Raw genomic sequence first — 17,874 nt, forward strand, 5'->3', positions numbered from 1 at the left:
GCCTACGGGACATTTTTTTTTTTTGGAGCGGTGGAACAGCGCTCCCAATGGATAGCGCTGTGTGTCTCCGTCATGCCCTGTCCCCCTGTCCCGCTCAGCATAAATAGCTGCAATACCGCTGGGTGACCTGGGTGTTGCGCAGCCTACAGTAGACACACCAGTACTGTACTGTCAGGAACAGATTGAGAAGGGCACTGTTGCACAAAGGGTATAGATGCTCAAATTCGCCGCTCCATTTCGAACCGATGGTTTGATTTCTTTTTAAAAGAAGGGAAAAAAATAAATGTCAATAAAGGCTAAAGCTTTGCAGACCTCCTTCATTCCATCAGTACATAGTCAGCTGTCAACCTCTTAAGCCTGAGTTATACTTGGTTGCGCATCTGTCGCACTTTACTTAACATTTTCTGTGAGCAACGACGGCGCCCAGCGAAGTATAAATCATGACAGTCGTGTCAGCAGTGTTTCAAAACACCCGTTCACTCTGAACCATGGGAAATTTAAGGAAACAAAAAAAGTCCATACCTCTGCACTCTGCGATGGCGCTATGTCCACACACATAATCATCATTGCTTGTAGAATCCATGTTTCAAATGCACGTTATTGAAAAATAAACAGTGTTTATTTTTTTCATTCATTGTGTAAAAATCACAAGTGAGAAGAGGGACAGCAGCAGAGAGCTGGAACTCTACTGTCTCTGTGCCCTGCTTAAAACACTCCCTGGCTGCTTTCAGGAGGACTGCCCGTCAGCACTGACTGGACGTAAAACTCCACTGGTTCCCCCGCTCACACCGGGGACTGTCTGTCTGCTCCCCATTCTTCTGATGGATATTCTTTGAGCTATACACACACCTCACCATTTATAAATGTAAACTTGGTTTAATTGCACCATGATTTCATTGTCTGGTTGTTGGTGAAACATTCTCGTGTTATATAGTTACCGTGTAGACCCAGCAAAAAAAAGCAAATATAGCCGGTCTGCACAGAAGAGGGATTTGTCTGCACTAGAGCTACGTGAGCCACAGACGTTACTCTATGAAGTCAAAGAAGCACAGCGTCGCCTCACAGGAAAAATACATTCCAAATACATGGTTCAATATTATGCTTATGTGCCATCCAAAGACTCCCCCCCCCCTTCTTGAGATTGCTTTTTTCTTTGCTGGGACACAGCACCAGTCACTTCTTTTTTGCACTGACTATTTACTGACACTTATGTATATATAATCTGTGTATATCTTTTGGCACTGCGTTGATAAGTAGTTCCCAATGTTTGAATGAATGGACCATTGTAAGTGCTTCGAGTTTGCAATATGCTTAGAAAAGTGCTATAAAATTGCAATCCATTATAGAAACTTTAAGTACTACTATTTTTGTTGTGTTCTCGACACTTTATACATTTTTAACTTAGCTTGCTCTGTATGGTCGATTCTCCTGTACTGTTGATTCTTCTTTCTTGTTTGTTTTTGTCACTCGCCTGTACACAACAGGCCTTTTTCTTTTTCTTACTTGTAATCTTAACTGCTGTGCTGTGAATTTCCCTCTTGGGATCCATCTATCTATCTTATGTTGCCTGGCAACAAAAACTGTTCCACCAAGTAAATTGGAAGGTTGACCCTTTAATATCATTATTTTTAAACAACGCTGTACTGTATATTTCTGATTCTAACTGACTGGCTGCATGCATGCACAGTTCTTCATTAATGCAGCTAAGCATTACCAATCAAGCCCTTCTGGCCTTACAATGTATGGCGCATTTAAGTATTGTATTGCCAAAGGTTATATGGCCAGTTAAATAGATTTTTAAAAGATAAGGAACATTCCAAACATGAAACTTGGTCTTTACATACTCATAGTCTATATTATTGTAACCAGGTTAAAAGGCTTTTATGTTAAGTATTTCAAATCAAAAGCCTCTTGTTACTGCATATTATCAATGCTAGAGCAAATTATTTGGGGGTGGGGGAGGGCAACATTTCTCTTTAGATTTCATGGTATTTTCTATTTAACTCTGTAATGCTAGTTTAAAGAGAAATGGTTTGGCAAATCTGTGCCTCAAATATACCTAATTATTAAGATATCTTTCATGGTTGTGTGGTTAGAAATCTTTATAAATGCAGGTTTCTTTAAGTCCAGAACACAACCAGCATTGTGAGACAAAAGCAAATACCCCAATCCAATATCACTGAAATGTATCCAATTGCACATGACTGTCCACTGGGTGTTCTGTGCCCGATATACTTTTAATTTAAAACAGGCTTGGCACATAAACTTCAGGTAGTTAAAGGTGGTGGCAACATTGACACTATGCTCATTGAGGAGTGGCACTGTTTCATTGACACTTTGTTAAGACTGCACTAACCACCAGACAAAGAGGTTAGCTATTCATCAAATAGCATGATGAATCTATGACTCTTTCACAAAAATATAATATACTGCACTCATGCACTGTCTACTGCACATCCACAGGCCAGGAACAAAGTTTATCTTCAAATGTTCACATCTTCAAAACAACAAATTGTCCTCTAATAGGTACTACAAATGTTAATGGAATATTTGGCAAGACCCTCTTAAATATTATGTTTTTGTGTATGTTACTGTACCACACACACACACACACACACACACACACACACACACACACACACACACACACACACACACACACACACACACACACACACACTATCAATGCATGCTGGCAATGTCAGATTAGAAGGAAAAAATAAAGAAAACGTTAACTTTGTTACGGTCTCTGCGGGCTGTCTGTGGGAATGAAGGATTACCATGGCTAGCACAAGCATGCTAACCACTAGCCTACTGCATGCTGAAAGCTAGTCAGCCTTGTTGAAAAGTCTATCACGTAGCATGGCTTAGCTAAAAAAAAAAACTAAAAAACTTTTGTACAATGTCTAATGTGTTAGCATTTTGATGCCAACTCTCTTCACTAGGCCTTGGTAAAAAAAGAATGCAACTGGGCTAAGTAAAGGACGACCACACATCCCTTCCAGCCTTATCCGCTGACTTCACAGACATGCACCTGAATGAACTAGACTAAACAACCTCTAAGTCACATCTAATACGTCTTCTTCACAGCACCTATGACATCATGTTCAGCAATTGCCTCCAACAACACATCTGCAGTGCCATATTCAATGTCCGCTACCAGCATATCTGATGTTATTTACAGTTGACTGTACCAGCTGTTACTGAATACTGCAGCAATACTCAATCTAACTTTAGCAGCTAGTTAAAACCTCACATGCCCAAGGCTAGTCCTGTTCAACAAGGAATCCTTCCAAATGTATCCATGATGTTGCAGCTGCTGGCAATTGCTATAAACCATATTCACATACTTAGCTAGCCATTTTGCTCTTACATCATACTCAGGGATTGGAAACAATTATCCACCGAGTGTGATGTAAGAACAGAATCACCGCCATGTGAATGGTCAATATGTTCTAGGGCTATCTTTTATATAATCTGTAATAGAACGTGAAAACATTAAGCCTTCTCTTTTTCAGCTCAAACAATCCAAAAATGGTACATAACATTTTAGAATCATTGTTTGTTTCAATATATTTTCTATATTTCCAGCAATGCTTTTCCCAACATGGGGCACCTGTGCTTGGCAGGCTGTGATGATTTTAACTTGGAGGATTGGTGGGACCGAAGGAACAGGGAGGAACAATGGGAAGGGGACACAAGGGAGGTAGGGAACGTCTGACAAACTGTGGTTACTTTCCAGAAAACTCTGGCAGCGCTTGTGCTGCCTTGTCTCACATGTAAAAGGCATTGTGATTTCTTGTTGTTGAAAAGTTCATTATACGAGTATTAATACATGTAGCTGCCCAACCACAATTCTAGCCCTTACTTCTCCCAGTTACAGAATTGTAAAGAAGGAAAGTGCTTGGACGAATGAATGAACAAACGGATGGACGGATGGCTGGGTATGTGATGCTGCTGCTGCTGCTGTAGAATCCATCAAACCGCTTCATTAACAAAAAAAAAAGCATTAAGCTCAAACTTGGCAAAATTCTACATTTTACCCCCCTTCACTGAACATGGGCAGCCAGACAGAGAAACAGGTCCACCTGTGTTTCAGGAGATAAATATGTCTCAATATTCAAGAACCGTTGCAGTCCGCGGCCAACAATGTCAAGCTACTCTAGAGAGAGAGAGAGAGAGAGAAAGAGAGAGAGAGAGAGAGGGAGAGGGAGAGACAGATAGAGAGTTCCAGAACCTTGTTTTTCATGCAGAGCCAGTGCTTCTACTGGTTAAGTGGGCAGAGCAGCCTCAACACCAAAGCCCAAATTGGGCTTCATATTTGGACTATAAAAACATCTGAGGCAAGGGACAGAATGTGACCCAAAAAAAAAGAAGAGGAGAATAGAGAAAGAGAGGGGAGAGAAGAAGAGTTCTAAACAGTACAGTAGAGTACAAGAATAGTGGAAATGTCTTTTTTTTTTTGTCTTCCTCTCTCCTTGTCCGTCCCCATGGCCTGAGGAGTCCTTGTCCACAGTCAACCGAAAGCTGGCCACGAGGTTGGCCATTCAACTACTTGTTGACATGCGGGTTGGCCAATCTACCAAATAACAACCAGCAAGAAAATCACCAATCAACCAATCGCTGGCCTCCATGAGCAGCTTCAGTGACCAATAACGAACCAGCAAAAGGCCCACCTGGCTCCAGCAGGAGAACTGGAGAGAAATTGCTTAAAAAATATAAATAAAAACAAAAAAAAAACTATCCTGTATGTCACTCAGTCTTTTCAATCAAAAAAAAGGGAGAGATTTTCCAAACCCGACTGCTGCTGGCACCATAGTAGTATTTGAAGTAGAAGTAGTAGTCTCAGTTGGCGTTTAAAGATGGTGGTGGTGGGAGGTTGGTGGGAGGAGCCTAGGTGTCAAGGCAGGTGCGCCTCCTGCTGGCCAGGAGGTCTCTGTAAACGGAGGAGTTGAGGAAACGGGGGAAGGAGTCGCGGTGCATCAGCGTGTAGATCTGAAGCTGGGCCTCCTCGTACATCACGTTGCTGGGCTCCGCCAGGCTCATGTTGATGCCTTCCCTCACCCGCGAGTCCAGACTCACCTAGAGAACCGGTAAGAGCAGGGGCGTCATAATGGGGGGGGAGTGGGACTGAGTTACTAGGGCCCAAGGTGGAGGTGGGGCCTTTAATTATTTTATACTTTAGCTATTGAGAAATAGCAGATATAGTGGGACTGAGTTACTAGGGCCCAAGGTGGAGGTGGGGCCTTTAATTATTTTATACTTTAGCTATTGAAAAATAGCAGATATATCTGCTATTTTGAAAATGTATGCAAATCTTTGAATATATGTATTTTTTTAAGCGAACATTTGTAACTCACATTTTGATACAAGCTCGCAGCGTGGCACTCGGTGCCGCGCTGTGTATATCTGCGCTTGTATATCGGCTATTTTTCAATAGTGAATCCTTGTACCCAGGGACCAAGAATTTGGTGCGACACCCCTGGGTAAGACGATTTAAATTTTCATTACAGTTTTTCACGATTGACACACAAAAATCTAAAATTCTGCACAATTCTCAAAACCTTAACTTCATGTACCTATAGCTTGACCCGATTTGGCACTACTTCACACTCATTAGACTTGGATTTTCCTTCTTCACACTCTGATGTCAATTACACATCACCTTATTGTCTACTTCTATACAATACACTACACACAATGTTCAGTTGTTGCACACACTTCTCACGTAAAATCTCAAAGCATCAACCTACAACACACTCGGATGTCAATTACACATCATCTTTTCGAAATGCACACACAATGTTCAGTTGTTGCCCACACTTCTCAAGTAAAATCTCAAAGTATCAACACACAACTATTCAAAACTCTACACATTCAAGTCTGATGTCAATTTGCACATCACCGTGTTGTCTAAACACTACACATAATGTTCAGTTGTTGCACAACTGAACATTGAGACAGGAACCGGAGGCAGAGATGGGCACAAAATACAAAACAATATTTGAAATACAAAGATACCAGGATAGTATCTTATCTTTTTTTTTCCTTCTTTTTTTTCACAGTATAAAATACTTTTTTGAACTTTTTTGAACTCAATGTTGCACATTGAGTTCCTCATCTGGGGACCCCCCAAAATAGAACTCCCCCCCCCCCCCCACAAGTTGAGAACCACTGCTGTAATGACTATAAATATGGCCTATACAGTACCTCTTTGGGTGACAATATGGACACGTAGTCTTCATATATGATCCTGGCCTTCTCGTCCACGGCCGCCGGGTCGGTCTCTTTCTTCAGCTCCTCGCACGCCATCCAGAACAGGAGGTTCTCCTCGCTGTACTCTGAGCGCAGGAACTCGCGGAAAATCTCCCGGCCCTCCAGCGAACGCATCATCATCTCAAAGCTCCTGGCCCACGACAGTAGTTCCTCTAGGTTGGGGTGTCTGGAGTCATAGGAAGGACACATGAACACTACTGTAGTGCAGTGGTTCTCAACCTTGTCAGGCTGGGGAACTGGGGACCCCCCAACCCCACCCTGACGAGCACAAAGAGTCGAGGCATTACAGTTTGTACATCACTCCGAATCATGAGCTTGTAGATCTGCTATTTTCACGATTTCTGCCTCTAATATTTGACAATTTGGCCACAATGTTTAATTTGTCATTTTAGAGGTATTAAAAAGTCCTTAAATTGTCACTTTAGAAATGTGTAGATACTCACTAAACTTGGTTGGTTTGTTTACTGTTGAGTGAGAATAAAGTTAACATTAAGTTACTCATCTGGGGACCCCCCAAAATACCGAGCCACAGGTTGAGAACCACTGTACTAGAATGTCATGCATGAACAGGTAGACAACTTACAGCTCGTCTGTAGCTTCAATACTGTCCAGCTTGGTGCAGGTTTGTCGGTCACTTCTCTCCATCCTGTCGTCGTTCCTGGAATAGAAAGATGAGTTATAAATAATCTATTTATATTATGTTTACAACAACAAAGGGACAGGGCATGTACAGTTAGGGATGTTTCAGAGAGATTGTGGGCTTTTATGTTCCTTATTAATCACTTAACACAGGGGTCTTCAACAGGGGGTCCTCAGAGTTACTACAAGCTCCAACGCCGGAGCTTGTAGATCGACTATTTTTGGCAAAGAGGTTTGTTGTATAGGGGAAAAGAGCAGACCAAGTACAGAGTGAAAGGTCGAGTTTATTAGGTAATGACGGCTCAAGTGGTTAAATATCTGATAACACATAAAATTGACATGAATCCGAAATGCACTGATGATTGTGCTGTCAAACGATGAAACTACTGTATATGGAATCTATGAAAAGGTTGTGGGGGTCCCTGCTTCGTCTCCCTCTCAACTAAGGGGACCTTGGCCTGAAAACGTTGAAGACCCCTGACCTATCATATAAACATATTCAGGGTCTGTTTTTCTTCAAAATGTAAACCATCTGTCAATCTTCTACAGTTCTACAACTCCCAAGACGCAGGGTACCACCTTCCCATGGGGACCAATGGAAGATATGTGGGTCTCCACAGAAACTGCATGAAGGTTCAAAGGAGTCAGACTGTTTCATCAGATTTATTTTGATTTTTTTAATTGAATTTAATATTTTTATTGACACTTTTAAAAGTACACACACACACACACCCTCCATGGAAATTGCAATAGTGTACCTACTGTATTACTGTATATGCACACAATGTTTTGTTTCAAACAAAATGAGTAGAGCAACAAGCCTCAATTTGATTTTGGCTTGCAACTGACTCAGGGATAGTTTTCTTTTTTTTTTTCTTGTTCACTAGGTGGTATGAGTTGCTCACTTGTAGTGATTGACGTATGGACGTCAATCAAACGAGACGTCAAATTATGCAGAAAGTCCCCTGTTTGGAGATATGACTGCAGACATAAATTAATAGCAGCAAATGGGGTCAGTTAACAAAAACATTTCCAATTATTTGACACAACACGCACAAAACACATTTTAAGCATCATGTTCTGCTACAAACTATCCTTAGTTGTTCCTATGCTGCCATATCTATCATTTCACTCAAGTCATGACTGATGCTGCCACAGTAGCATCAACACACATTATAAAATATATAGGGCCTACATTTATATAATTTGGTTGGGACATCTACAAAAAAAAGTCTACAATTACATTTTTGTTGTTGTTTTGTTTTACCGTAAGCTGTAAACTAGGGGCAGCCAATATCTATCCGTTTTCAATGGGTATGGTACTTTTTACCATTATCTTCTTATAAGGAAGCCACCACATACAATGTTGCATTCTACATATAACTGCCATGCATTTGCTGCCTTGAGGCAGGGAAACTGTGGTGCTTAGTGACATCTAGTGGCTGAACGTTGTCTAGTGCCCCCTTAATTGCATCCATGTGCTCTGCAACCTGTTAATTAATTGCATCTTTTATTTGTTTCACACCAAAATGCCTTATTGTCTCAATTAGAGTGAAAATACGTTCGGATCAAGCCGAAATGGGCCATCTGTTATGGTGAAACAATGAAGGAGTTGCCAGCACACATAGGGCTGATTATTTGACATTATCGCAATTATTTTGTCATAATCGTCATAATCGTGGATGTTGAAAAATGTCCGAAATAGTGGAAATAGCAGATCTACAAGCTCACAACGCGTCGCATCGCGACGCGTTGTGAGCTTGTAGATCGGCTATTTCCACTATCAAAGTTATTTTTTAAGTAGTAAATTGTCAAATATGTCAGTAATTTCTTTGTATATTTAGGTTATGTGTCATATCTACCATGTACAACTTCAAAGCCTAAAAGCCAAACAGAAATGTAATTATCAACGACAAAAACACAATTAAATCGTTAATCGCCAATTATTTGAGTGACAATAATTAATCGTCATGTAAAATGTCATATCGTGACAGCCCTAAGCACACAAGGAATCTCCTTTTCACATGTTTATTTACCTCTCTGGACTAGGGATGGGGCGATATGAACATTTCACATCACGATTATTGTGACAAAAGAAATCGCGATTTACGATATTATCGCGATAATCTAAATCCATTATCCTGGCGCGGAACATTTGCCAAAAAATAGCCGATCTACAAGCTCACAACAGATCGGCTATCCTTTGGCAAAGACATTTGATAGAGAGTGAAAAAAAAGACTGTATCAAGTACGTGTCTTATAAGTACCTTTACCAATTATAAAGGGTTTAAGTGGTACCGGATATGCAGCTCGGCAAATAAAAGGTGAATTGATCCCAGTGCATGACGGAGGATGATATCACGATAAATGAAATAAATTAAATCTCCACGATACGATTATCGTGAGCCCAACAGCCAGTTGCGAGTCAGGCACCAGTGGTTCCCAAACCTTTTGGCTCAAGCATTGCGAGCTTGCAGATCTTCTATTTTCACTACTTAAACGTTCTAATTTAGGCAATTTCTTTGATAATTCTTTGTTTATTCATAAAAAAATGCTGTAATTTCTTTTTAACTCATGAAAATGTGTAAATATTTGTGGAATTTAGAAAATCTTGACTAAATATAGGAAACAAAAAATAAAGGGATTTTCACTCACGACCCACAAATGGGTCCCGACGCACTGTTTGGGAAACAGAGGTATACACCCTCAGTTCTGCTTCATATAGCCTCATTACCCAGACTCTGGTAACAACTACAGGCCACCTTCATGACACAGCCCCCTCTCATACAAGGTCATCCTTATGTAAATGCAGTTTCTTGCCTTTTTAACTCTTATGCAATAGACTGTTCATAAAACATGGCGGTAACAGAATTCCTTAGCACAAAATCTGTGGCCCATTAACTGGAACTGATGAACAGCTGTGGTGGTGACTGCCGTGATGAAGTCAGATTACTGCGGCCATGTTGTGGAAGCATGAGCGAAAAGTAAAACCCTCACATGTGGAAATGATAAATGATAAACGTCCCCTAATCTTATTACATACTTTGAGGCAAAAAAGAAAAAAAAAAAGAAAGTTGTGGGTCCCAAGGACCCTAAACTAGTCCTCTCCATTTTCCCCTCACCAATAACTAGATTTTTTTGTTGAGGGAAATAGACGAAAATGACCAATCAATGATTTGATGTTTCGATCACATAGTTATATAATATCCAGTAATATCCATGTGATTTCAACATCAAATTGGCAAAAACGAAATATATATTTTTTAAATTGTTCCACCTGTATTAACTCTTTTACTGCTATGTACGTTAACGCTCGCCCCACTCGTCAAGGTTCGCTCCACCAAGTACGAACGGCCGTTCGTTCATTCTTTACCTTGTTTGAGCACTGTAAGCTGATGAGTGGTCGCGCGGGTGTGTACAGTAGAAACAGCTCCCGTAACGCTGCTCTCAAATCTCGACTACAAATAAACGTCCTGAAAATCACTTCCTGGCCGTTTTCTAAAGACTTGGTCTAGAATATGCATTTCTATGCTCTGACCTACTGGGGAAAGCGAGGGACAATTGCAGCCTCATTCATTGCATATGGCTGCCCCCTGCAGTCAGTTTGGCTCGATTACAGCTATGCATGTGTTTTACAAAATAATTCGTTTGGAAATAATGCATGGATAATGTTCTATAACATCGCAAAGGTAAGCTAACTTTTAAGCTACTTTGATGGCAGTAGCACAAATAAATAAATAATAAATAAAGCAGTAAAAGAGTTAAACACTGTTCTATACATACACTCATACGACATGTATCTTTTATTATTAGCCAGGGCTAGTAGCTGGGAAGAGCCTCTTCCATATGGCTCAGTAACTTCAGTTGACGATAATCTAGTCACGTTTGTCACCTCACATTCAAAAATCATTACCAAAATAAAAGCTTGAGTTAGCCTACAGTACATAAACATGCGTAACCCAAACAGGTACACTCGTTTATGAAAAACACCAACTCGCTCAATGGACACACATGATGAGTCCCCGCGACAATACACACTGAGCGCTCTATTTTTATTTCACCATGGAGGATCTTTCCTTCCTTTTCGCCGTGTCTTGTCAAAGTCCCCATTGTGCAGCTGTAATGGGCCAAGCTATCCACGACCCCCGGGCGTGCTCACAATACAGCTAAATATACAGGCTGTTCTTCACAGCTGTTTTGCATGTGATGTGTTGATAGAAATAGAAAGTGCAGAGACCAGATAAGGCCACTGTGTGTGGAGTGGGGTTGGGTGGGCCGGGGGCGCGGTGGGGTTAGAGGGGCACGGGCAGAGGAAGATTGGGAGAAAACAAATAATGGGTGGAGCGGGGAAAACGGATCACCTTGACTTGTCATGCTCTACCTGAGAAAGACGCACGCATGCGCACGTGGCCGCGCGCGCGCACACACACACACACACACACACACACACACACACACACACACACACACACACACACACACACACACACACACACACACACACACACACACACACACACACACACACACACACACCTATTACTCTGTCCAGTTCTGTATTTCAGTGGTTCTCTACCTTTCCAGGCCGCGACCCCAAAATAATCATATTTGAACTGGGGACCCCCCACCCTGACGAGCACTAAGAGTTGAGCCATTACATTTTGTATAACACGGTTCGATTGTGAAAATAGCTGATCTACAAGCTCACAACGCCTGGCGTTGCGAGGCGTTGTGAGCATGTATAAGACAAATTTAAATGTTTCATTTGTCATTTTAGAGGTATTAAAAAGTCCTTAAATTGTCACTTTAGAAATGTACAGATACCCTAGATACACTTAAACTTTGTGTTTGTTTGTTTACTGTTGAGTGAGAAAACATTGTTGCACATTAAGTTAATCATCTGCGGACCCACCTGGGGGTCCCCACGCACAGGTTGTATATTACTGCAGTATATTATTGAGGGGTCCAGATGTAATCTCGTCCTCCAATTGTCTTTGACCTCAGCTGACCACTTTGCAATGAGGATTCGAACTGCAAACACACAACTTTATCAAACTACTCAACTTCACACTAATGTCATGAATCTAACCATTGGACAGAGAGGAATCAGCTAGTTTAGTTGCACTCGCAGTGAGCAGCAGCAAGCTATTCCACTCCGCTTCTAACTGATCAATGACAATGTCTTACATTCCCTGCCCCGTGCAGAAGAATCTACAGTACATACTGTATGGCAGCAGTTCCCAAACTTTTATGGATCAGGAACCACTTGAGAATCTGATGGGTTGGGCCGTTTTAAGGCCAGGGTAAGATGGGTTCAGAGTAGGGATGAGACGATACGAAAATTTCATATCACGATTATTGTGACCAAAGACGATATTATCGCGATAATCAAAATATCCCCAACACCCATTATCCTGGGGGGGAACATTTGACAAAAAATTGCAGATCTACAAGCTCACATTGTGAGCTTGTAGATCGGCTATGTTTTGGCAAAGAGATTTGGTAGAGAGTGAAAAAAAAAGACTCAAGTCGGTTCTTGTTGAGAACCGGTTCCCCGTGGATCGATTCCATGGAATCGTTAGCCAAAGTCCTTAACGATTCTGCTATCGATCCCTGCATATGCGCGATGACATCACACACACGACGCGCTGCCTTGTTTAGATGCAGCCAACATGTTATCTAAGCAGAGGTGTAAAATGTCCTATGTTGTAGAACATTACTGATAGGTGACAGTTCTGTGCGTGCAAATATCTGTTTCCATTGAGTCTCGCTTTAATTTGTACATGTGCGATGCAATCGTCTTCAGTAGAAGAAAATAGGAGGGCGAGGAGCGCTGGTTTGGAGCACACGGCTACAATGTGCTAGCAGAGTCGGCTCAGCCTCTCGCAGTTTGGTGGGAATTATGGCTTATTTGAATGGATCTGGCTCACTTAAAAGCACCGTTCAATAACTGCATTCAGTACTCAGTGGAGTAGCAAGGAGATGAACGGCTCTCTACTGCGGGAACCGGATCTCATCGTTCACTTCAAAGAGCCGTTCAAAAGATTAGATTCGTTCACGAACGTCCCACCTCCATTGCACTTCCTAATGCTGCGTGCTGGTGAACATTAACCTGTTCATGCCGGTGGACGACTTGGATTGAGCGTACTGTAAAAAATAAACTTTTTGGGGTGAAAAATATAAATAAAAACTAGAAAAAGAAGAAAATAACAGGAGGAGAATAAGGAGTGGAGGAGGTAGAAAAGACCATTGGCCACTATTTCTGACCAGCCGCCAGCATGGCGAGAGGCTGAGAATCGATAAGAGAACCGATAAGGAATCGGATCGATAAGCAGAACCGGAATCGGAAATCGCTAAAATCTTAACGATACCCATCCCTAAGTGCATGACAGAGGACGATTCCACGATAAATTAAATCTCCACGATAAGATTATCGTGAGTGTTTTTTATCACGATAAACGATAATATCGCTTATCGTCCCATCCCTAGTTCAGAGCATACATGCATACTTTAATGATCAATCAATCGACTGTGTTACAGCTTTGCCTTTGATCAATGGAACTAACATAGTATACTTTAAGTTCCAATTTATTTGCATCACAATGAGAACTTTTTTTTCAAGGTAAAAATATACATATCTTTTTTTTTATATCAATGTTATTTTATCGTCATTAAAATACTAGTGTTTTGCCAGTCATTTTGGGGGCCCACGTGCAATATCCTCACAGACCACCAGTGGGCCGCTGACCTAGGGAGCTTCAGACCAAGGCAGATTCAGACTGCAGCAGGCAGTCTGAATCTGTTTGATTTAAGAGCACAGGGCAGAAGTCACAGACTACTGGTTGCAGGTCCCGTTTACAAGCTGCCGCCACCACTTGAGATGAAGTGGGGTGTAAGATGCAGAACACTTGCCATTCATTGGAAGAACAATGTTTCATTCACTGGTCTCTTGCAGCTTGAGGGCAGCCACAGTGAGGCCACTGTTGCAGCTACGAGGTGGTGGCTACGAGGTGGGACGATATGAACATTTCATATCACGATTGTGACAAAATGAAATCGTGATTTACAATATTATCGCGATAATCAAAATCCATAATTCTGGGGCGGAACATTTGCCAAAAAATTGCCGATCTACAAGCTCACAACGTGTCATGTTGCGATGCGGTGTGAGCTTGTAGATCGGCTATTTTTTGGCAAAGACATTTGATAGAGAGTGAAAAAAAGACTGTATCAAGTAGGTATATTAGAAGTACCTTTTACCAATTATAGAGGGTTCAAGTGGTACCGGATATGCAGCTCGGCAAATAAAAGGTGAATTGATCCCAGTGCATGATGGAGGACGATATCACGATAAATTAAATCTCCACAATACGATTATCTTGAGTGTTTTTTATCACGATAAATGATAATATCACTTATCGTCCCATCCCTAGTGGTGGCTGGCAGTAAGTCTAAGGGGCGATGCATACTCCACTTTTAGAGCCGAATTTATTTCGGTTCGGTTCGGGGAGTCGCTAAATCTCGGCAGCGCCGAACAGCCGAATTAATGAACCTCTGACCCACCCCAATGACGTCATACTGTAGTTTAGACAAGAGCCGAACCAAAATGAATTTCTCTCTAATAGTGAAGTATGCATCTTTCCTTTGAGCAGTGGTTCTCAAACTTTGAAATTTGAAGGCCACCCCTTAACTTTGACAGAGTACAAATGGACCCATTAGGGTCCATTTGGTTCCATTTGTACACTGTCAAAGTTACAGACCTGTAAGGGTCAATTTAGACCCCCATAAATGAACCTAGAGAGTCCCTGAAATCCACTTAGAAGCACAGGTTTCAGATTTTCAATATTTTTAAAGTTTGTCTAGAGAGATTAGCTTCAGCTTGACTCCATGTAAATAAATAGCGTGTGAAATGAGCCTTGGCTTGGGCAAACCATGCGGCAACAGCCTGGTGTGTGAGAGCATTGGGTCACCAATGTAGTGTTTACAAATGCAAACTACAGTTTCTTGACTGAGTAAGCCTCTATCCATGCTAAACCAACACAGGCAACACTATCTTAAAGGGGAACTAAACTTTACTGTACACAAGTTCCACAAGCACAAGGAAGCTGGTAGATTCTGTTACTCATTTACTGTGTCTACCCACTACAGGCTCTTACATTTTAAGGTCGCAGTTTAGTATGTGAACGGTCACAGCTTGACCGTATCTCTGTCAGGCCTGTGGTTCCCCTGACACATCACTGTGACATCACACGTCACGCCTGACACTGTGGTTCCCCTGACAGATCACTGTGACATCACATGTTACTACGTCTCACAGCTTGAAGATGAACACCACAGTCCAAAGCTACTTAGCAAGTGACTTTGCCTTATTCAACTTCACTTGAGGTTAATTGTCAAATCATCACACTGTTTGCAGTTGTAAAAGTGGAATGCCCATTTGCAGGTGTAAAAGTGGAATGCCCATATATGGACTTTTATTTTATTTTATTCTCTCTCTCAATATGTGGAGCTGACTACCATCACCATATGTAAAAGTCCATATATGGGTATTCCCCAGATCTCCATGTACACAGATCTCCATGTATGGGCATAAAAGGGATTGTATGTATGATGTCAGATGTGATAGACGTTAGGATTTTCACACAACGAATAACCGAGTAAGCATGTTTGGGGTCTCACAGCATATTTCATGGATCTCCATATATGGCTACCAGGGGTCTCCATATACGTATGAGTAACTGGTCCGATGTACACTGGCCAGATGGCCAAGACATGGCGCGACCTCGCTTGTCGCCCTGAGGCGTCTTACTAGTAATACTGTATGCTGATTATTATTCTGAAATACATTCTAAATTATTCCTATCTGGCTCTTAAAGAACCACTTATTCAATCTTACCTTCATATAATTGGTCGTCACTAATGCTCATAAGGATGGCACTATTTCTGTCTACTTGCTCTGTGTCTCAGAGGAGGGCTGTGGACAGTTCAGAAACCTGCCTACCAGTGATGTCATCCGTAGGCACGTTTGGTCATTTCAAACAAGAACTTTTTTTTAATTGATGCAAAAACAATGCATTCTATATTTCAGCATGCTGACTTTCCAGGCAGAGACAATCTGTCGTTTCTATCAGCTTGGAATCCACATTGTTGATGTCATTGGTAGGTAGGTTTCTGAACTGTCCATAGCCCATTAATGAGAAGCAGAATGTAAGCAATTTACCATTCGAGGGTTGTGGGTTGTTGGCTGATTTACCACTGTTTCAGGGTTGCCAAACCACCCTGAAACAGTGGTAAATCAGGCAACAACCCACAACCTTCGAATGGTAAATTGCTTTTCTACCACTTCTACCATATAAATGAAAGAAAACACAGTTGTAACTTGCATTGATCTTGGAAATGTTACAACTGCAACACAACAGTGGGTGGGGTCCACCACCCACAACTCAAGGTTGTTGACTGATTTACCACTGTTTTAAGCCAATCAGAATCCAGTATCTGAACATGTGACCACAAAAAGTGGTAGAAAACTAGATAGAAATGGTGCCATCATATAATGAGCATTAGTGAGGAGGACTAATTATATGAAGATAAGGTTAACTTTAAAGCAAACAGAAAATGTATTTTCAGTTTGGGAAACAAATTCTATCTAATATACGACCTCCAGGTGCTTGGACCTTGGGGAGATGATCTGATCTTGTCCGTCACCTGTATACAGAGCCCAGTAGCCTCCACATTTGCAGTGACAAACCACACGGACCTTGCATTAGGCTCGCTCACCCTTAGCATTCAGCAACTGAAAGCAATTCCTCATCTCCATTGTGTATCTGGCTTCAAGGTCTGGGCTTGTCAAGAACGCCTTCCTCTTACAGGGTCCTCGGGCTCCTCAGGGTCCGTGGGGAAAAAAAGTCCAGTAAGTGAGTTAGGCGTTGCTATGGCGATATGTTTAAGTTTAGTTGTGCATAGGAGATTTAGAGTGTTCCAGCACGGTCAGTGTAGTGACGCATCACGGACAGAGGCTATACAGAGGTATTAGGCCAAGGGTCTTCAACGGGGGGTCCTCAGAGTTACTACAGGGGGTCCTCCAAATCTTTGTGTGATAGAAACTTTTCCTCCTTTTTTATATGTATGCACTTGAACCCTAGTGTCCATATCCTGAGAACTTTAGCCAAAAATAGCAGATCTACAAACTCACAACGCCTCGCGCTGTGGTTATTTTCGGCGATACAGGCTACAAATAAACACTCATACTGTTGCCCACATGTACTGTAGCAGCCCTGCCTCAGGGTCCTAGTGCAGCACACATCTCTCCGCACTTGTCTCATTTGATTCACATGAAAATAGCATAGTCATGGTGTTATAGTTTGCGGTAGTTCGCTTGCTAAAGAAGACAAGTGCGAAGAGCCCCTGTGAATGATTTTGTACCAGTGGCGTTTGGAAATAACTCACACTTAATGCGAATTAACAAGGAAAGGCTGCTAACAAAACGAATGTAGCATAATCTCTGCACTACTTTGAACCAGATGTATAATAATGAAAACTAGAAGCAGTGCTCTTCCGAGCACAGGTCTCCACCAGGGTGTGCGTCCTGGTGGTACTACTGTATAATAGGCCAATGTAAAAAGGGTGGCATATGTTCGTCACCTTAGATCTTTCATGGCAATCGGACACTGCATGCATGATTTGAAGCATTGTGTTCCAGAAATGTGTTTTGCTAAAGTCTACCTGCTGGTGGCGCTATAACAGCCCAATGTGGAAAAAGGTAGCATTTGTTCCTTGACCTAGTGGGAATATGTGTGGCAAATTCCACGGTAATCGCAAGCTGCGTTGATGATTTGAGGCATTTTGTTCAAAAACTGAGCAATACTGCAAACTTTGGAAGCTAATATTAGCCAATCAGGATGGAATATGAAATATCAGACAGATCGGACTTGATCACATGACTATAGAGATACTGTGTAC

The 17,874-nt window shown here is 41.7% G+C and overlaps 1 protein-coding gene across 1 annotated transcript in view; it reads right to left on the reverse strand.

The window, feature by feature from the left end:
* Positions 1 to 4,893: 4,893 nt before the first annotated feature.
* The window catches only part of rgs17 (regulator of G protein signaling 17), a gene marked incomplete at its 3' end in the record, with an annotated part of 29,278 nt that continues 16,297 nt past the window's right edge, over positions 4,894 to 17,874 (reverse strand). The window contains exons 3-5 of the mRNA XM_080740442.1: positions 6,860 to 6,934; positions 6,211 to 6,442; positions 4,894 to 5,082 (exon numbers count right to left, since the gene is read on the reverse strand). Coding sequence (XP_080596568.1) covers positions 4,894 to 5,082; positions 6,211 to 6,442; positions 6,860 to 6,934 — 496 coding nt within the window. The remainder of the gene's footprint in view (positions 5,083 to 6,210; positions 6,443 to 6,859; positions 6,935 to 17,874) is intronic.

Source organism: Nannobrachium achirus (genome assembly GCF_963921795.1).
Source record: "Nannobrachium achirus genome assembly, chromosome: 13".
NCBI lineage: Eukaryota > Metazoa > Chordata > Actinopteri > Myctophiformes > Myctophidae > Nannobrachium > Nannobrachium achirus.